We start from the raw sequence: 17,306 nt of genomic DNA, 5'->3' as shown, positions 1-17,306 counted from the left end.
TAACAACTGTGTATTTACACGTATGTTATTAGAGTTGTTGCTGACCTGGATCTTTTGCTGTTTAATGGAAGATTCTATTACTTCTAAATCTTTTTTTAAAGCACTAATTTCTTGGTTTTGTTGATTGTGCTTTTCTTGACAATCATCGGATATCCTTTTTAACTTTTCCTCGAACTGTGAGGATATGTCGTTCACCACCTGGACAATTGTTTGTTTCGTTTCATCTGATTTCTGTTCTATCCGTTCTATCCGTCTACTTAATTCTTCATATTGCTTGTTAGCTTCGTCAAACTTCAGTTCTATCTTCTGTTCCATGGTCTGGTTAGCTTCGTCAAACTTCTGTTCCATTCGTCTACTTAATTCTTCATATTGCTTGTTAGCTTCGTCAAACTTCAATTCTATCTTCTGTTCCATGGTCTGGTTAGCTTCGTCAAACTTCTGTTCCATGGTCTTGTTAGCTTCGTCAAACTTCTGTTCCATGGTCTTGTTAGCTTCGTCCAACTTCTGTTCCATTCGTCTACTTAATTCTTCATTTTGCTTGTTTATCTCGGTAGACATCTGCCTGAATTGTCGCTGTAAAGCTAACAAGAGTCGATCCTCTGATGACAAACCTGGTGTTACACTAGTTTCACTTTGGTCACTAGTATTTGATTCCTGCTGCATTGCTTCGTTGTCCATTTTTCTTATGATTACTTTACCACTTCGCAAAATGGTTAAGTTCGTATTCATTAACTGTAGTAAAAGTAAATTCAACCTTACTCTTCTTCTTCGGGAACTGAATTTACAAAGTCCCGGGTGAGGTAAACCAAATTTTTACAACGACTTATCAAAAAGATAGTCGTCAACCTGGTTCGTTTGCTGAGATAAAAATCCGAAGTGGTAGTATTTCTTTGACATTAAAAATATTAGCTTCGATATTTAAATACCATTAATCTCACCTTTTTAATAAAACTGACAACGTCTATAACCGATGTTAAACTGGTTTATTATTTGATATAACTTATAATATCCTTTTCTTAAAACTGTTAAGTACACAAATTCACTGACTAGGTAACCATAAAACATATCCATATCAACAACTATCCCATAATAATCTCCTACATATATTAAAAACATTCTTCTTTTGTTAATATGAAATGAACATTCTACTAAGTATAGTGCATATGTATGAGTACTTTCTGCCCAAGGTACAGGTAAATATTACACAAGCCAAAGTATTTTGTTATAATTTGGACCTTTAATTTGTCAGTGCTACCAAGCGCTGTCAGTGCAGAGAAAAGTTACGTGTAGGTTGGGTTGCATCTCTCCAGGCGTTCTCACAAATGCAAATTATCCGGACCTCAAGTAATGGAGTTAGAAAATTTAGATGGGAGGTAGCCTACAACGTGGATGCTCGTGCGAAGATGTTCCACTTGAAATTCATTTTCTATATTTTGACAAATATTTTACTAATGCTTTTCTTTTTATGTTTATTATAACAATTCGTCTTTATTCGACCCCACCTGACCCTATTTTTTCTTACTTCTGCAATTTTACTGCATATTTTTAATCACTTAGGGCCATCCCTTTACCGATGCCTTTAGAGAAGGGGCATGGGAGGAAAAACAATTTAGTGTTTCTGAAAATGTCTTATTGGAGACAGTAGCTTCTTGACGCTAAGATGAAACTTATTCCACACAAATGCAGGTGACTCAAAGGCCTTTCGCCCTGTGTTTGACCCAGTCCACCCCAGTTTTGTATTTATTTATTTATTTATTTTTGTTTTTGTTTTTGGATCCACCCAGGGTTATCTAATACTTTGATTGCGAGGTCATTTTCTTCCAAAATATGTAAACAAACACTTTGCATTCATTTATACGACATATTCTTTTTCTTTATTCTTCTTAGAAGCCAAGCTAACAAAGTCAAAAAAAAAAAAGAAATACTTTTCTACATCCTGAGTTGTTATTTTTAATTTTAGAGATTTGTTTTATATAAAAACTCCTGAATTAGCAATTATGAGAATCTAGCATAATTTGACCGAATCTAGCATAATTTCGATCAGGTTTTGGAATAATTCCGAGCTGTGAGCCTGGCAACGCTGCATAGATACGTATTCGTGTCGTCTGCACTCTGCAGTAGTAACGAAAAAGGTAGCTGTTCTGGTATAAAAAAAGCACTGATAAGATGTTACGAAATATTTTCATTATAAGCAATAAACCAATATTTAGAAACGGTTTCAGAAATTGCTTTGTGCCACAACATCGTAATAGAAGAGAATTATCTCAATATTATCCTATTGATGAAAACATCTTTGGGCTAACGAATGAACAGCAACAGGTAAGCACGTGTACTAAGTATATTGGATGAAAATACTCGTAAGTAAAGGAATGTACGTTCCTGCATGAAAACAAGGGGGACATTAATTCCGAAGTTGGTTGTAATCTTGGTTTTCGACAGTTCAAAAATCATCAATTTTTAGGACCGCTTTAAAAGTGTATAATCTAGTAGGGATAACTAGGGGACGGTTATCTTAGAGTTAGTGAAGTTTGGACCCATTAATAGAGAGTAAGTCCTCGTCTTTGTGTAAGAATACCAACTGGAGTATCTCTGTACAACTCCAGCCATGTTCAGAATACAAATACGCCTACTCGTTACTTCTCACAATCCCTTTGCGCGAATATCTGGTTCGATCCCAGCTCGCGTCGTGTGAACTTTGTGGTGGACAAACACCGTGCTCGTGGGTTTTCTCCCGTTTCCTCCTACTTTCTTCATTCCACCATTTCACTCATCCCTCATCATCACTGTCTCCTTTAGCCTAACCGGCATAAGCGTGGGACGTAAACCTTAAAGATTTCGTTTCATTTTTCCTTTTGCGCGAAATTGTTCCCTCCTTTCGCCTAATAGTTCCATGATTATATCCTGTGGTATAAAAATGATCGTCCCGCTGGCTAAATTGCCGCAGGTTGTGGCCCCTGATAAAACCACACAAATAAGTTGTATTACCTATTCTTGCTTTCATATATCTTACGTATAAATACCCTTCTTTCATTTCTGACGTTCAGTGTTCATTATTAATCACAAATATTTCTTATATTCATGCTTGTTTTGCTCTTTCCTACATCATTATAGTATTACTGCGCAAAGTTAGTACTTTGGAACTGTTAAGTGTTGCAAACTACACACTATTTTTTTAATTACTAAAACAATGGTTGCCGATTAAACAACATGTCTTCCCAAAGGGTGGGGTTAAATTTGCATTGAAGTTGCACCACCCGAGCGTGACGTATTGCCTCATGGTATTTAGTTCACTTTTTACACAACTTTAGTGATAGAAAGATTTCTTTACGTAACGAAACATATCTGAGCGAGCGAAGGGGCTTAGAAGCCTCGCAGGGCTAGCTTTGTTCCACCTTGACCCCCATGATAATACAGCAGCATAGATATCCTAAGTTAGTTAGTAACACAGTGGGTTTGAAGCACTGTCAGATTGTAGTTGACTGCCACCTCATTTCATGTCGCATCAGTCCGCGAACGCATACAGTCCACAATTTAACTTATACTTTTTCCCTGGGGGGCGCGGTGGCTCAGTGGTAGAGCGTTCACCTCTGGTGTTTGGGGTCCCGGGTTCGATCCCAGCCCCCGCCAAGTGAACTTTGAGGTGGACAAACACCGTGTGCGTGGTTTTTCTCGGGGTTCTCCCGTTTCCTCCCACTTTCTTCATTTCATTCATTACTCATCATCACCGTCTCCTTTAGCCTAGGGGGGCGCGGTGGCTCAGTGGTAGAGCGTTCACCTCTGGTGCTTGGGGTCCCGGGTTCGATCCCAGCCCCCGCCAAGTGAACTTTGAGGTGGACAAACACCGTGTGCGTGGTTTTTCTCGGGGTTCTCCCGTTTCCTCCCACTTTCTTCATTCCACCATTTCACTCATCTCTCATTATCATAACCGGCATAACCGTGGGACGTAAAACTCAAAGATTTCATTTCATTTTTTTACACTTTCCCCATGTTAATCACTTTACAGTAACGTTTGTTACTCTCATTATCACATTTAGTCTGATTCTGTTCATTTCAGGTTTGAAAAACCCAGCCCAGTTGGTTTTTTTGGGCAAAATTGGGTTTTATTAAATTTTGTATGTATATTTAAAGCCATATTCCTACTTAAAATACAATTTAAGCATATATGTTCTAGTGTACACGTGAAACTATGGAATTACTTGTGGGAACGCGGTAGTTCACATCTGCCTCGGGTTCCTAGTTCGATCCCAGCTTCCGTCAAGTGCGTTTTGTGTTGGACAAACATCGCAGGGCTTCTAGGAGTGGTTTCGCCATGGCACCACTATTATCCATATCATCGCAGGCTCCCTTAGCCGTGGTGTATAATCGTGAGACATTGAATTAAAGTAAGAAATAATAAAAAAGAAAAAATAGAATACACAAGGAATTCGTGAAGTCCCATACCCGTTTCGTGGGACACACTCTGCACCATTGACACTCGCTTATATTTCGATTTTTAGAAAGAAAAAAAGTACACAGTTTTCTAGAGTAACAAAGAGATGGATTACCTTATGTAATACAGAATGGGAATAAAATCCTCTCTTACATTTATGACTCAAATCCATGAGCCAGCCGTCCTGAGTTTCACTGAAAACGCGCCAGGCAAATACTGAGAAAGTACCTGAAGTTCAGGAGCCAGAGATAAAGAAAAATGGCTTTATTGTTGTTCTGAAATATGGGTGTTGTTCTGAAATACTTTTTTAAAGAACTGAAATGTTGGGAATGGATTTTTTGCTTATTTTTCAGTTGCCAGTTTGGTTTTTACAATATATTTTATGAATAAAGGGGTTTTCTGCTTCACATACTCCATCAGATACGCAAGAAACATTAGGGAATTCCTTGCTCTGATTGCCGTTAGTATTGAAAAGATAGACGTGAATCTTTAGTAATTTCCTTTTTCAAACGAAGCGTTCTCGATTTGTAATTAACTGACGCATGGAGAAAGACATTCTGTCTGTTTATATTAATACACAAGTACGTAACAAAAACAAAGGAAATGTAGCCGCATTACTTTTGATTCTATACTGGCTGAAGTATCTGTTCTTTTCACGGGGAGAATTAGGTTCAAGGAAAATCTTGAACCTCCTGTACGGGAAGGTTCTAGAACACAGGTTCCCTATATAGATTAGTAGCTAGGTTGGTTCCTTTCTGTACCAAACTTTAATATTTAATTCACACAGTATTGCCAAGGGAGCGTTAGCGAGTGAAGGCGGGTTAGAGCCCCACAGGGCACGTTATTTTCTTTCTTTATCATAGCTGAATAGGAAGGGGGGACCTGTGTTCTAGAACCTTGCCCTCCTGTACCCCTTAGGATAGCATATCAATGGTAGTATAGTAAGATATTCTATTTCTGGCATGAATTTTTTAACCACCTCCTCCTTTAAGATACGCCCTTTAAGGAAGGTTACAAGATGATATCCCAACTTGAGGTAGGTTCTAAAATTCATTTCAAACTGTTCAATTATTTCCCGTGACGCGATCACAAACAACAGACATCGTCGATTTAAATATGAGGAAAGTAATTATAGAAAACACCTTTTTTCTTCCCTTAAAATTAAAATTTTCAAAAACAGGAAGAGACGTGTCCCCTTATTTCAAATGAAGTATTAATATACCGAATTTCATCTTTCTAACTTGACGTGCTCGCGAGATAATTGTAATTTTGGCTGAAATTTTGAACCTCCCTTGCTCCCATTACGATGTCCCTTTAATCAAAGTAAGGCAATAAATAAATAAATAAATAAATAATGAACTGTGTTTCAAAATTAATTCCAAACTGTTCAACCCTTTCCCCGCGATGCGATAACAAACAAAGGCAACATCACTTTCAAAGAAAACAAAGAAATTATGGAAAATTACCCCTCCCCTTAAAACGAAAATTTTCAAAAACTGCAATACATGTCATTTTATTTTTAATAAGGAATTTATATACCGAGACTTCGTGACATGCTGCACTTAATTTTATTTGTTTGTTTTTCTTTTTACATGAATTTTGAACTTCCTCTAGTCGTTTCCCTAAAATGTGCGCCCTTGAATCAAAATAATATAAAATTCCCAGCTCATAGTAGGTACTTACTATTGTATGTTCAAAAATTAATTCCAAATGGTTTAACCGTTTTCCCGTGTTGGGCGTATGAACAAGATTCTTTTCATTTTTATATAATAGATTACAGTTGAACAGTGTTACAGCAAATTTGATAGTTCGCAAACAAAATTCATTATAAATAATTCTCAAACCTTTTTTTGTTTTCTATGGTATTCTGTTCTGGTGGTAAACACATATTTTAAGCCAATTTTGAAACTGGGCATACACTAAGAATTACGATTAAAGAAAGTAATTATAATCATATTAAGATTATTATTTCAATCCAAGTTTTGAAGTATATTTAATGTGGGTTTTACCCCCCCCCCTCAAAAAAAACGGGAAAATTCTAACAACCACGGTTCATTTCTCCGTAAATTTTGTATTTCGAGGCCGCCATCTGCGACAGTTAAACCATTCCGCTTACCTTAAGCAGACAAGTGAGTCAATTATCCATTTCTTCCCGGTAAATTTTCAAAAGCCACGGTTTTTATTGAAAAAACAAAAAAAAAAAAACTCTTTTTTTTAATTATTCTATGTATTTATATCACGTATGGAGAGAAATTAGTTTGTTTCACCTTGGTGTTATTATGCAACAACCAGGCTATGCTGGAAAGGGTTACATAAGCTTAAAGCAGTTCCAAACCGTTTCTCGGGCTACATCCGAGAAAAATTGTCCTTCATTTGATCTCGAAACCGGGACTAATTGGCCATAAATACGATATGTCTGCCGATTCACTCGCGAATGACTCCTGATAAAAGTACGTTGTACTAATCTTTACATACTTGTTAATATAATTGTCAAGAGTCATTTCAGAAAGACAAAAAGATGAACAATTGAACAAGTGAAACCATTATACAGAATTACATATGGACAGTTTCAAAATACTGCAGAGTACAGAAGAACTAATTTAGTCCAAGTTAGTTCACTACGACGTTTATTAGTCCAAGTTAAAGAAATACAACGACTTACTTTGCATATCAGTAAGAAAAGTGAATAAAGATACGAAGTATTTGAGTCGACGTTGACCCTGACCCATTTATACATAAGATACCAAGGATACTTCTGATTTCAGTACATGCCTCTTATGGGGTTTGTATGACCCCCATCCCAAAAAAGTACGAAATTTCTATGTATTTTATCAGTAGTAAATATTATTAAAATGAAACAATATTTAGAATTTTCCTTTGATTGCAATTGCATAACAATAATAACAAACTATAAAAAAATCACAAAAGAAACATTCATAAACTTATATACAAAAAAAAAAGTTGTTGCTTTTGTAGTATAATCTCTTTGGGTAATGAATGGGGAATTTAGGTATGAATAATATATGGGAGTGAAATGTGATAGGCCGCAAATATGTGTTCATCAAGATTTTACTAACACATTTACGGACTTTTTTTTTCGTTTGTTTGTTTGTTTAAACCACTTTTTTTAAAAAAAAAAAAAAACTTGGTTTAAACCAGCCAATCCTGTTGATTTCACAAAGGGATTTGTATATGTAATCAAAATATATATCGGGCTCTTACCTTTACATATATAAGATATAAATAGGTAATACAAAGTGTGTTCTTTACCACATAATACTCCATATGAAATACATGATTAATGTCGTCCGCTGTAGTAACTGAGCAACTCAATTCTGGTTTTCTTGGGCGATATTGTGCATGTAAGCAATCACAAACTATCGAAAATGAAGTGACCAGTGTTCTATTTTCATCTCTAACTCATGTTTTCCTTATCCTAGTAGTAATTATATTAATACGAGTTTTATTGGTGTGGTGTAGTCACGGCCGGATTAACCCTTCTGGAATCCCGGTACTAGAAAAAATATGTGGCTCCGGCTGACTTCGCCTAATACATATCCATGAAAGTTAAGGGAATACACGTAGTTCTATGACATCAACCATGCCACGCAATGGAACCTAATGGAATTTTACAAATGCATACAAATACACACAGTTACCCTATTAACCAAATGTAATAAATAAGAAATGAATCCCTCAAGAATTTCTTTTCCTAGCTTTCGTACTAGCGAAGTCCTGGAAGTCAAGTGATCTGGCCACCCCACATTGTATGATTTTTTCTATACAATCAGTTGAGGTTTCGATCAGTCTAAGGGGGGTCGGGTCTACAACTCCCTAAGCTGGCCCTGAATGTAGTGTGGTACTCATGGCTGAACAGTTGGGAAGAGACATTCCCCTCCCCTTAGACTATTCAACAGCCGATCCGAACAATATTTAGCAGAAGAGGCCCAGCAATTGTAACGTACACGGGTAACGTCACATTCTATTTTTCTTATTGTTGTAGAGTGTTTGAATTTTCTTTATTTCAGTTTGCGTTAGGTTGTACTTTATTTCTAAAAGCACTAAGTTGTGTTTAATCTGTTATTATCCGTGATTCGTTCATTATTATTTTATATTGATACCATACGTGGCCTACGTAATGTTGATCTGCACCATAGCCTGGGTATGTGTATTTTCTACCTGCGCGGTAGGCTATGTGATTATATTTATAAACTAGTTAGGCGTCGACTTAAATTAATTCAGTATTAATACGTAACATATGTTTTATGTTCGGTAAATATTATTGACCCGCGCATAATATATCTGCAGGACTTCGTTAGTGGAGAGAAATCTTATTAAGTAATTATTACATTGAAGTTGAAAATTTTAACATCACTACTCATTGCAATAAAAATTGTGTATGACCCTTTTACTCTCAAATATAACCTATAATAATAACTGCAGCTTCACGAACAAATTTTGCCATTATATGTAAATGTAAATACATATGTATAAATATTTTAGGCCTACCTTAAATGAAATTTATATAAAAACGAAGTTCTTCTCTACATTATACATTATATAATTCACTTCTTTTCATTTGCTTTTCATTTGTTTACATTACTACAAGTATTACGCTGCGTTTTTGTTTGCGAAGCGTATAACGAAGCGTCACATGGCGGGAGTAAGTGATAATAACACGTAAATTAAATATATGTTGCAGATTTTAGTTTAGGATTTAGACATATATAGATAATAGTAATATTGCAAATCTTAATTTTGAGCGGGGAAAGATGTTTACTTTTATTATTATTCGTGATGTAAATTATCATGTAGAATGTGCGAATAAACATGCCGTGTGCAAAAAGAAAAAGAATAATTCAGCCTTTTTTTTTTTTTTAAAGAAAGAATAATGTGACGACGTGGAGCTTTTATCTTTAGAAATTTATTATGCAAAATCGCACAACTTTTGGCTAACCTTTAAAAAAAATCGGCATTCTCGGACTAACCTGAAGTGTTTTTAGATAAAAAGATAAGCTCCACTTCTAAATTATATGCAGCCTCATGTGGATATTGGTCGTCACTTTTAGATGTTCGCCTTGTTAATCATGGAACTGGATGGCGAACCTGTATTGTCGTGAGCAGCATCGTGACCCGACCGGGAATCACCCCTTTCAGAGGAGTGGAGTTTGGTGGTGTCAGGAGATTGCTAACGACGGTTAACTTTGTGGAATTCAGGTAACCCGACTTTTCTTTAAATTTATAGATAGTCAGGAACTCGCAGCTATTAGTAAAAACCAAGATGGCGACTTCCACGCTACCATCATCATAATATTTCTACCGAAGTAACTTTTGAGTAACAGTGTTTTTTTTTTTTTTTTTTTTTTTAATATCTGCTTCATGTGTTAATAATGGTTAATACAACAATGTCGAGTTAATCTGTGTGCGGCTACACACATCTTAAACATTCCGCAATTGTCTCTCCACTAATGTAGCCTCTCAGAATTCTCAAGAATCACGATAGCGATCACAAATAATTTCTGTTGCTATGGAAACGATGCATAATATCAAATGTTAGATTTCTTACTATTTAAATAGTCTGAACCGTAAAGGTAAGCAAATAAAATACAGAAAGAAAATCCAAGTACGGAACTTAATCATAATTTGTCCTGTATTCTATTAAGATCAGGTTGATGACATCTGATGACGAAATAATTACCTCGCTTGTAGATGTACTTACGGCATCAGCTTGTTGCACTTACTTATTTATTTATGATAGACTGATCTGTTATTTTGAGTTGATGTTTTTTTTTTTTTTCTTTCTTGGCACTGCATGTAGGTTGAAACTTTGTTTTGTAATTCTCCCAACAAAAGATATGTGTCACTAATTAACTTTAAGGTGCTGTCTGGTAGATTTTTTTTTTTTTTTTTGTAGTGCACGCATGTTTCATTTGTATATAGTTCATATTTTTCCATTATGTCATCATTTTGGGTTTTGAGGCTGAGTTGAGAAATTCAACGTTATGGCCATATATGGAGCGATACCTCATTTATGCCACTACTTTCTTCTATAATGATTTTGAGGAAGAATATAAATTGTGGAACACAATAGAGGATAAATAATCGCTCATATGAACCCATATTTTTGATAAAGACAGCTTAATTGTTAATCGCATGTTCATCTTGAAGAAGGGGAATTACAATGTACCATACTTTATTTCACATTGCAATGTGCCATATTTAGCTTACGTTTAGATGATTGTAGATCAGTCTAGAATAACATCAACGTTCGTTTCATGTGATACTACAATGAGGTACTTATGGAAACAAACAACGTGAAATGTATACTTTTAATTTACTGTCAAAAGAATACAGATTTTTTTTTTTTTTTTAAATCGTATAAATATGTTGTCAAATATATATATATATATATATATATATACATTTTTTTTTTTCAATCAGATGACAGTTTATGTAAGCTATAGTGCTAATAATGTCGAAATTTCTTTTTCTCTTGTATGCTGTTACCTGAAAATAATAAATGAGATCGCTGATATAAAATGGAACTATCTAATTTAGCCTTATAAACAAATTAAATCAGATATTATGGTAGTCTAGCGTAAGTAAGCAAGTAATGCTTTAAGAGTTCTTATGAGCGGGTACTGTCTTAGGAAGGACTCTGGCTGGAAGACGAGTCAAAATGCTTTGAATAATAGACTGGGAAAATAGTTTTCTAAACAAAACCGTAAAAAAAAAAAAAAAAAAAAAAAAAAAAAAAAAAAAGAATCGAATATTTCAGCTAGAAAATATTGAACTTATGTTTTTCATTTTTTTTTATGACGTGAAAAAGTAACCGTTACAAAATTGGCTTAAGTTTCTGTTCACATAAGATTAGGTTAGCTTACGTTAGGTTGCTTTATGTTAGATTGTGTTAGTTTAGGGGCCCAGCATAATTTTCGAAAAACTGGTTGAATTTCGCTTATTTCTATTAATATTATGTTAGTTTAGATTAGTTCAGGTTAGTTTAGGTTATGTTAGATTTGGTTAGGTTATGTTAGGTCTAGGTACTTGCATCTTCCATTTATCCTGTAAAGTTTGTATTTTTTACGTACTTGTGGACCCCTTCTGCTAAACATTTACCGTACCACCGATCTTCTTAACAGAGAATATAATTTCAGCTTCTGCTATCCCGAAGCATCTGAAATTACAATCGGGAACATCCCAGCGGTAAATCTCTACTATCACAGATAAAACGTTACTTAATCCGTGATAAATACGTTATGTAATTTAGGTTGTTATGATAATTACCATTATATCACTTATCTGCTTTATTTACCTCAGTAATATCGTGGTTATTGAGTACCTGAGTACCATATCCACAAAACCTGACGTGGGAAACAGAGGTTAAAGTTATTTTACGAGAACACATAGATGACACAGATGTTATCCTTAGCTATCTCGTTTATTATAAGATTTTTATTTACACAGATGTGGGTTTGACTCTTACAAAGCTATTCTAAACCCGATAAACTTAACGGAATCAATCGTTGAGTCACCCACTTGAAAATGTGTTGTTTGCATTGTCTCAATGTTATTCAATTCTGACATCTATTGAAATTATTCGACAATAATGCAGTTATTAGATAAACTCTATTAGTACATTGCGAGTAGATCGACAATAAATAGCATTACATGATAAAAATCGTTTCAAATATTCTCTTAACATCTATCGCTTTGTCATTTATCTTAATCCTAGTATATCTTAACTTAAGGTTCCGAGGACAAGGAAAATCGCATTTGCCTGACCATACTCATGTGTCAAATTAAGAAAAACCATAAAATATACAACTTACATGTTCTGGATTCCCAATACAGTAGTCCGCCAAGTATTGTCCAAAACGAGACAAAGTTAACGAGACGAGACTTCTCGCGATATCGGATACGAGCCAAGACCGACCGAGACTCGATCCTCACTACGACCGAGAGAAGACAAGATCCCCTGGTCTAAAAACCAAGAGTTTTTATATTCGCCTCATCTGTTATTTTCACTCTCAAGTCCTTCCGGATCAGTCTATTCTAGACTATGAAATAATAGTTTCTATGACGTATGCGTGACTTTCACACTTTCACTGAAGAAAATTGTTTTTGCTTATATAAGTGTTTTCATTTCCTGGTGTCCTTCGTACATGTTTTTAGAAATACCATTTATATCTTATTTACACATTTTTGGTATCTCTACGGCGACACTGTTTTAATGATGAAATGTCTGATCTCTTAAATTAAAAAATTCGATCAAAGTTGATATTTTCGTGATATTCCCCCACTTAAAAAAAATATACTGAGCAATCCTGTAATGGATGCCCAAATCGTGGAATTCGATCACAGTTCGATGGTCACCCTGTATAAGGTTTTTGGCGAGGCACTGGAAAAAACACTTGTACGTCGTGAAACTCGTGAATCACACTTCCTAGACACTAGATGCAAACGTCACTTTCATGCCTAGAATATGTAGATCGGTGACATAGGGAGGAAAAATAACATTAACTAGCCAATGGTACCAAGAATGGCTAATGAGGCATGAGGTTGTAATATCGGTGTAAAATGTAACGTAACTACGTTGAGTACATTCGCGAATACACCTAAAGAACATGTCCAATAGGGACAAACATCCTACAATTAAGTGTTTTGAGGGAATCCAGAAAAGTAAAGTGTTAAGAGTTGTATATTAATGACATTTTAAGTAATGTTGAAAGAATTGTCTTACTCGTATGGCAGGCAATGGATCGTTGAAACCTGGTTACATTACAATCGTAATACACATATGAACAATAGAAAATATACACATATATATATATATATACAGATATAACAAATGTAAAGCAATTAACCTAAGTACGCATATACATAAATATCAGGGGAATGTTGTATATTCCTCTGGTTTTTCCTTTATTGCACAAACCTTAGCCGTTCATAAAATAATGTGCATCCAAGATGCACCTGTAATTCCCTTTCAGTGCAATCTGCCGAGGAAATGAAATGTTAGTGTAGGCAGAAAAGGAAAAGGGGAATGAAGAGTTAGGAGGCATAAGTGAATGTGGTTAGGAAATGGGAGATAGCATAAGGTTTTTTTGTAGTTTTTAATTTTTTTTTTTTTTTTTTTTTGGCATATAAGAATGATAGAAAATATCACCACCAAATAATCATATGGAGTATGAATTATTTACAATGGTGTGGATGCGAAAAATCTTGGACTGAGCAAGGAGTCCACTGGAGGAGATGAAGGTCGGGATGGAGTAGTACGGGATTGAAGTACAGGATCGTGTAGCGAAGGTGTTGATGGTGATTGACCTTCCAAACGTGTTAACAGATGTTGGTTGTCCATGTTATTGTGAGCAGAAGGAGAACGAGAATGCGTGAATTGGGATGTGATATTCGATTTGTAAAATCGGGAGCGCTTCTTGGATCTACCATAACGACACCAACATAAAAGAAACAGAATCGATAATACACATCCAACAGTACCCACAGCACTAATAATTGTAACCACATCTTTCGTTTCTATTGGGTTTTGGGCCTTGACGGTTTGAAGTGCAAAAATGCCAAAAACATAGACACGCCACATGATCTGAAAGAGAGAAGAGGAACTCATCTTACAGGCAGTCGAAATTAACGAAATGCAAATTGAATTTCAGTATTCTTTTTTTTTTTTTTTTTTTTTTTTGTATTGCATTCATAGATTCTCTCCCTAAGATTTTCCTGTAATCGTTTTGAGGAAAAGAGCGTGGTTAATTATAGCAGGGAAGAATGCATTGACCTGATTGAGGTCAAGCTGTGGAATGTCCGTGCAGGGTTGCTACCTCGCTGAGCCAGCATGCACTGATGCATGCCATTGCGTATGCATGGTAGGCTGCGTGATCACAACCGTACAAGGGTAGGAAACCCTTGGAGGAAATTTGTCTAAGCCACCAAACGCGTGGATGGGGTTATTCCATTTGATATTGAGTTGTAGAGTGATGGAGGCTGCATCCGTCTGGCTTGGGGTTTTGTTAGCTGCATGGTAAGTACCAAGGTGTTTTATTTTTTTATTTTTTTTTATTTATTTATTTTTGTTTTATAATGTACGCGGCGGGATTTGGAGTCATTACACATATATTCATTCGGTTTATTATTTTTTTCTAGATTTTTTTATATATAAGAGAGTGTGTTTCATGAGAAACGTGGGAACAAATGCATTCATTGGGGTAAAAGGCACGTAAGTTCATTGCCAAAGGAATGAGCTTACATGGTGCTGTATGAGACTTTCTCATATTGTTTTTGTGTTTGTGTGGTTGTACTGTTTGGCAAGAAAGAAGAAATGGGTGGGTGTGGGAAAGGGGCTACATACAACCTATGTTGTATCTTTCCTAGGGATGTCTTTTTTTTTTTTAACCTTGAAACTCTGCCTATGTAGAGTGCTCCTATAAATCTTTCTCCTTCTTCCAGTAAGAAATGCATTTGTTGCCTAAAATTAGTTATAAATAACACTGAAATAAGCCGACTATTATATATATATCTTGTTATTGTCCGAAACAGTGGAGTGGATACATATTTTGTGGGGGGGGGGGCGCATGTTATGCATATAAAGAATTTCTTATGTAACCGTAAAGTAATTTATGCGATTACGTATTGTTCGCCGAGAACTGATCTCAATGTTGTGTCAAGAGTTTTGATAGTTTATGTATAGGTACTTACGCATATTAATTATATCAAATAAGATAGATGGAATAGCTTATATAAAACGTACTGTGACCATTTAGGGGGCCAATGTGGTGGGTATTTCCTCCACAATTTCAGGGGGGCAAAGCCCTTAAATCTCAGGGGAACCAATGTAAGAGGTGTACTGGTACTATTCCGGGGGGAACCAAATCCCGAAAAATGTCAGGGGGACCAAAGCCCGTAAATTGGAGGGGATGAATGTAAGTGGTGCACTTGTACCATTGGGGGGACCAAATCCCTTAAAACGTCAGGGGGACCAAAGTCCTTAAATTATAGGAAACAAATGTAAGTGGTACACTTGTACCATTCCGGGGGGAACCAAATCCCTTACAATCCCGGGGGACACCGGTCTCCCTTTCGTTTTCTATTGTTGGAATACAGTCAAACCTCTAACAATACAAAGAACTGTTTTTATACACAGTTGTGGTATCAGAAAATGCATCATGGAGTAACACGAAGCGTGGTCCACTTCTGTAGTACCATAATAAGCTTACGGAATCCTGTGGGTAGGGACTTAAGTTTTGCACACAATCATAATAAAATAAAATATGAAAGTTTGGATAGTCAATTTCTAGCATGTATAAATGCATCATATATATGTACGTATGACGAATTGTCTCTGAGGGGAAGAAGGGTAGGGTAGCATACGGTTATCAGAAAAGCGTGTAGGATTACTCGTATAGCATGCTGCATATGCACTAATACATACAGGCAGTGGGTATAAGAACCTACGTATGCAAATCACACTAAATAACAAGTTAGTTCATTACATGCTAACGAAGTTGAGTCATTACACATGTGTTAGAGAACCAATATGGCTGCCACGCGGATGCACGCTAAATGTGGGCCTAACAGTTATTACATATAAGTGTGGTTATGTGCATGCAATGCCTGGAGGGAGTCATCTGCTCCGTTTGCGAATGCGAAGAACCTACATGGGAGGGAAGGGAGGGGAAGTCTACCAATGTAGAAAATGAATGTTACTGAGTAGTGACAAGTACATGTAAGTTTTTTTTTTTTTTGTGGGAGTTCGCGAAGCGCGTTGTGTCCCGCCAATCAAAATACAAGGTAGTACTTGCTGTATGTACTGTGCATGTAACGTGACACGCATAGCGACGTGAGTAAGAGGCGGGGGGGGCCTAGGCCCGTGTCACAGTGTAAACAACAGGGAGTTGCCTCCAGCAGTTGTCGTTTGTATACAACTCACGTGGTACAGTGAATGATACGCATTGACACTTGTTGCTATCAGAATTGTAACCGGAATTACGTTATACGGCACTAAATAGTGGCGTAGGTAGAGGGGGTAGACATGGGTTGGTGGGGTTTGCGGAATAGCAGGATGCTAAGGTAGGGTAGGATATATGCGAAAACAAGAGACAAAGTCGGGCGTTTGAGCATATATATGTATGTATATGGTGCATTTATGCATGAAAAACTACACGAATGCTCTGTTACCATCAATGGAATTACAGATATTGTCTATACTTTGTTTGAAATTCGGGACTCGGATTTTCATCCGGTACATACAATTTCAAGCGTGATTTTGCTATCGGTACCTGTTTCCCATCTTGTATGATTAGATATGAATTACCATCTAGACGGCTGTGAATTTCAAAGGGGCCATCAAATAGTTGTTGAATACTCCTGCAATCACCGGGTTTGGCATATAGGCGTTGCACCACGACTTTAGATCCAGGAAGAAACTCTGTCGGTTGCTTCTTAGAATGCAATTTTTCGCGTTGCCGTTCAAATATTTGATTCCTTCGGTATAACACGTAGTCCCGCGTTTCCCGTGCAAGAGTTAGCCTCTCGTGATTGCTTAGTTCTTGGTCGGGTGCATTAAGCACACGATCAATAATGAACGCAGGTTCGATACCAAACAGGATCGAGAAGGGACTGACGCGAAGTTCCGTGAGGGGTGTCTTATTTACACTAGCAGTGGCGGTCTGTAGAAAGTCCGGCCATCGTGCGTGTTGTTCCTTGGTAAGGAAACGCAATGCATTCTGGATGGCTCCGATTCGATTCTCAGCGTGCCCCAAAGTTTGATGATTGTGGGGGAGGGCATAACGAACTTCTACCCCCATACTTGCTAAGAATTGCCGCGTCTTCGTGGACGTGTGGGATGTTTGTTTGTCCATAAAAA

General features: G+C 36.5%; 1 protein-coding gene and 1 long non-coding RNA gene across 4 annotated transcripts in view; one reads left to right on the top strand and one right to left on the bottom strand.

Annotated features, from left to right (window-relative positions):
- LOC145662837 (uncharacterized) overlaps positions 1–9,257 on the bottom strand; it is a 127,458-nt gene extending 118,201 nt beyond the window's left edge. For both annotated transcript variants that reach the window (XR_014127110.1, XR_014127109.1), the window contains exon 1: positions 8,939–9,257. This is a non-coding gene — a long non-coding RNA (uncharacterized LOC145662837). The remainder of the gene's footprint in view (positions 1–8,938) is intronic.
- LOC145662836 (isovaleryl-CoA dehydrogenase, mitochondrial) overlaps positions 2,091–17,306 on the top strand; it is a 69,758-nt gene continuing 54,542 nt past the window's right edge. The window contains exon 1 of one of the 2 annotated variants that reach the window (XM_081728752.1): positions 2,091–2,319. In XM_081728752.1, the coding sequence (XP_081584878.1) occupies positions 2,167–2,319 (153 nt within the window). In that variant the 5' untranslated portion in view covers positions 2,091–2,166. Of the gene's footprint in view, positions 2,320–9,480; positions 9,647–17,306 lie in introns of those variants that run through there. The other variant, XM_081728753.1, reaches the window with a different exon arrangement.

This window comes from Thermobia domestica, chromosome 10, assembly GCF_964235325.1.
Source record: "Thermobia domestica chromosome 10, izTheDome1.hap1.1, whole genome shotgun sequence".
NCBI lineage: Eukaryota > Metazoa > Arthropoda > Insecta > Zygentoma > Lepismatidae > Thermobia > Thermobia domestica.
The sequence above is the reverse complement of the archived record's forward strand: the minus strand, read 5'-3'. Positions and strand labels throughout refer to the sequence as shown.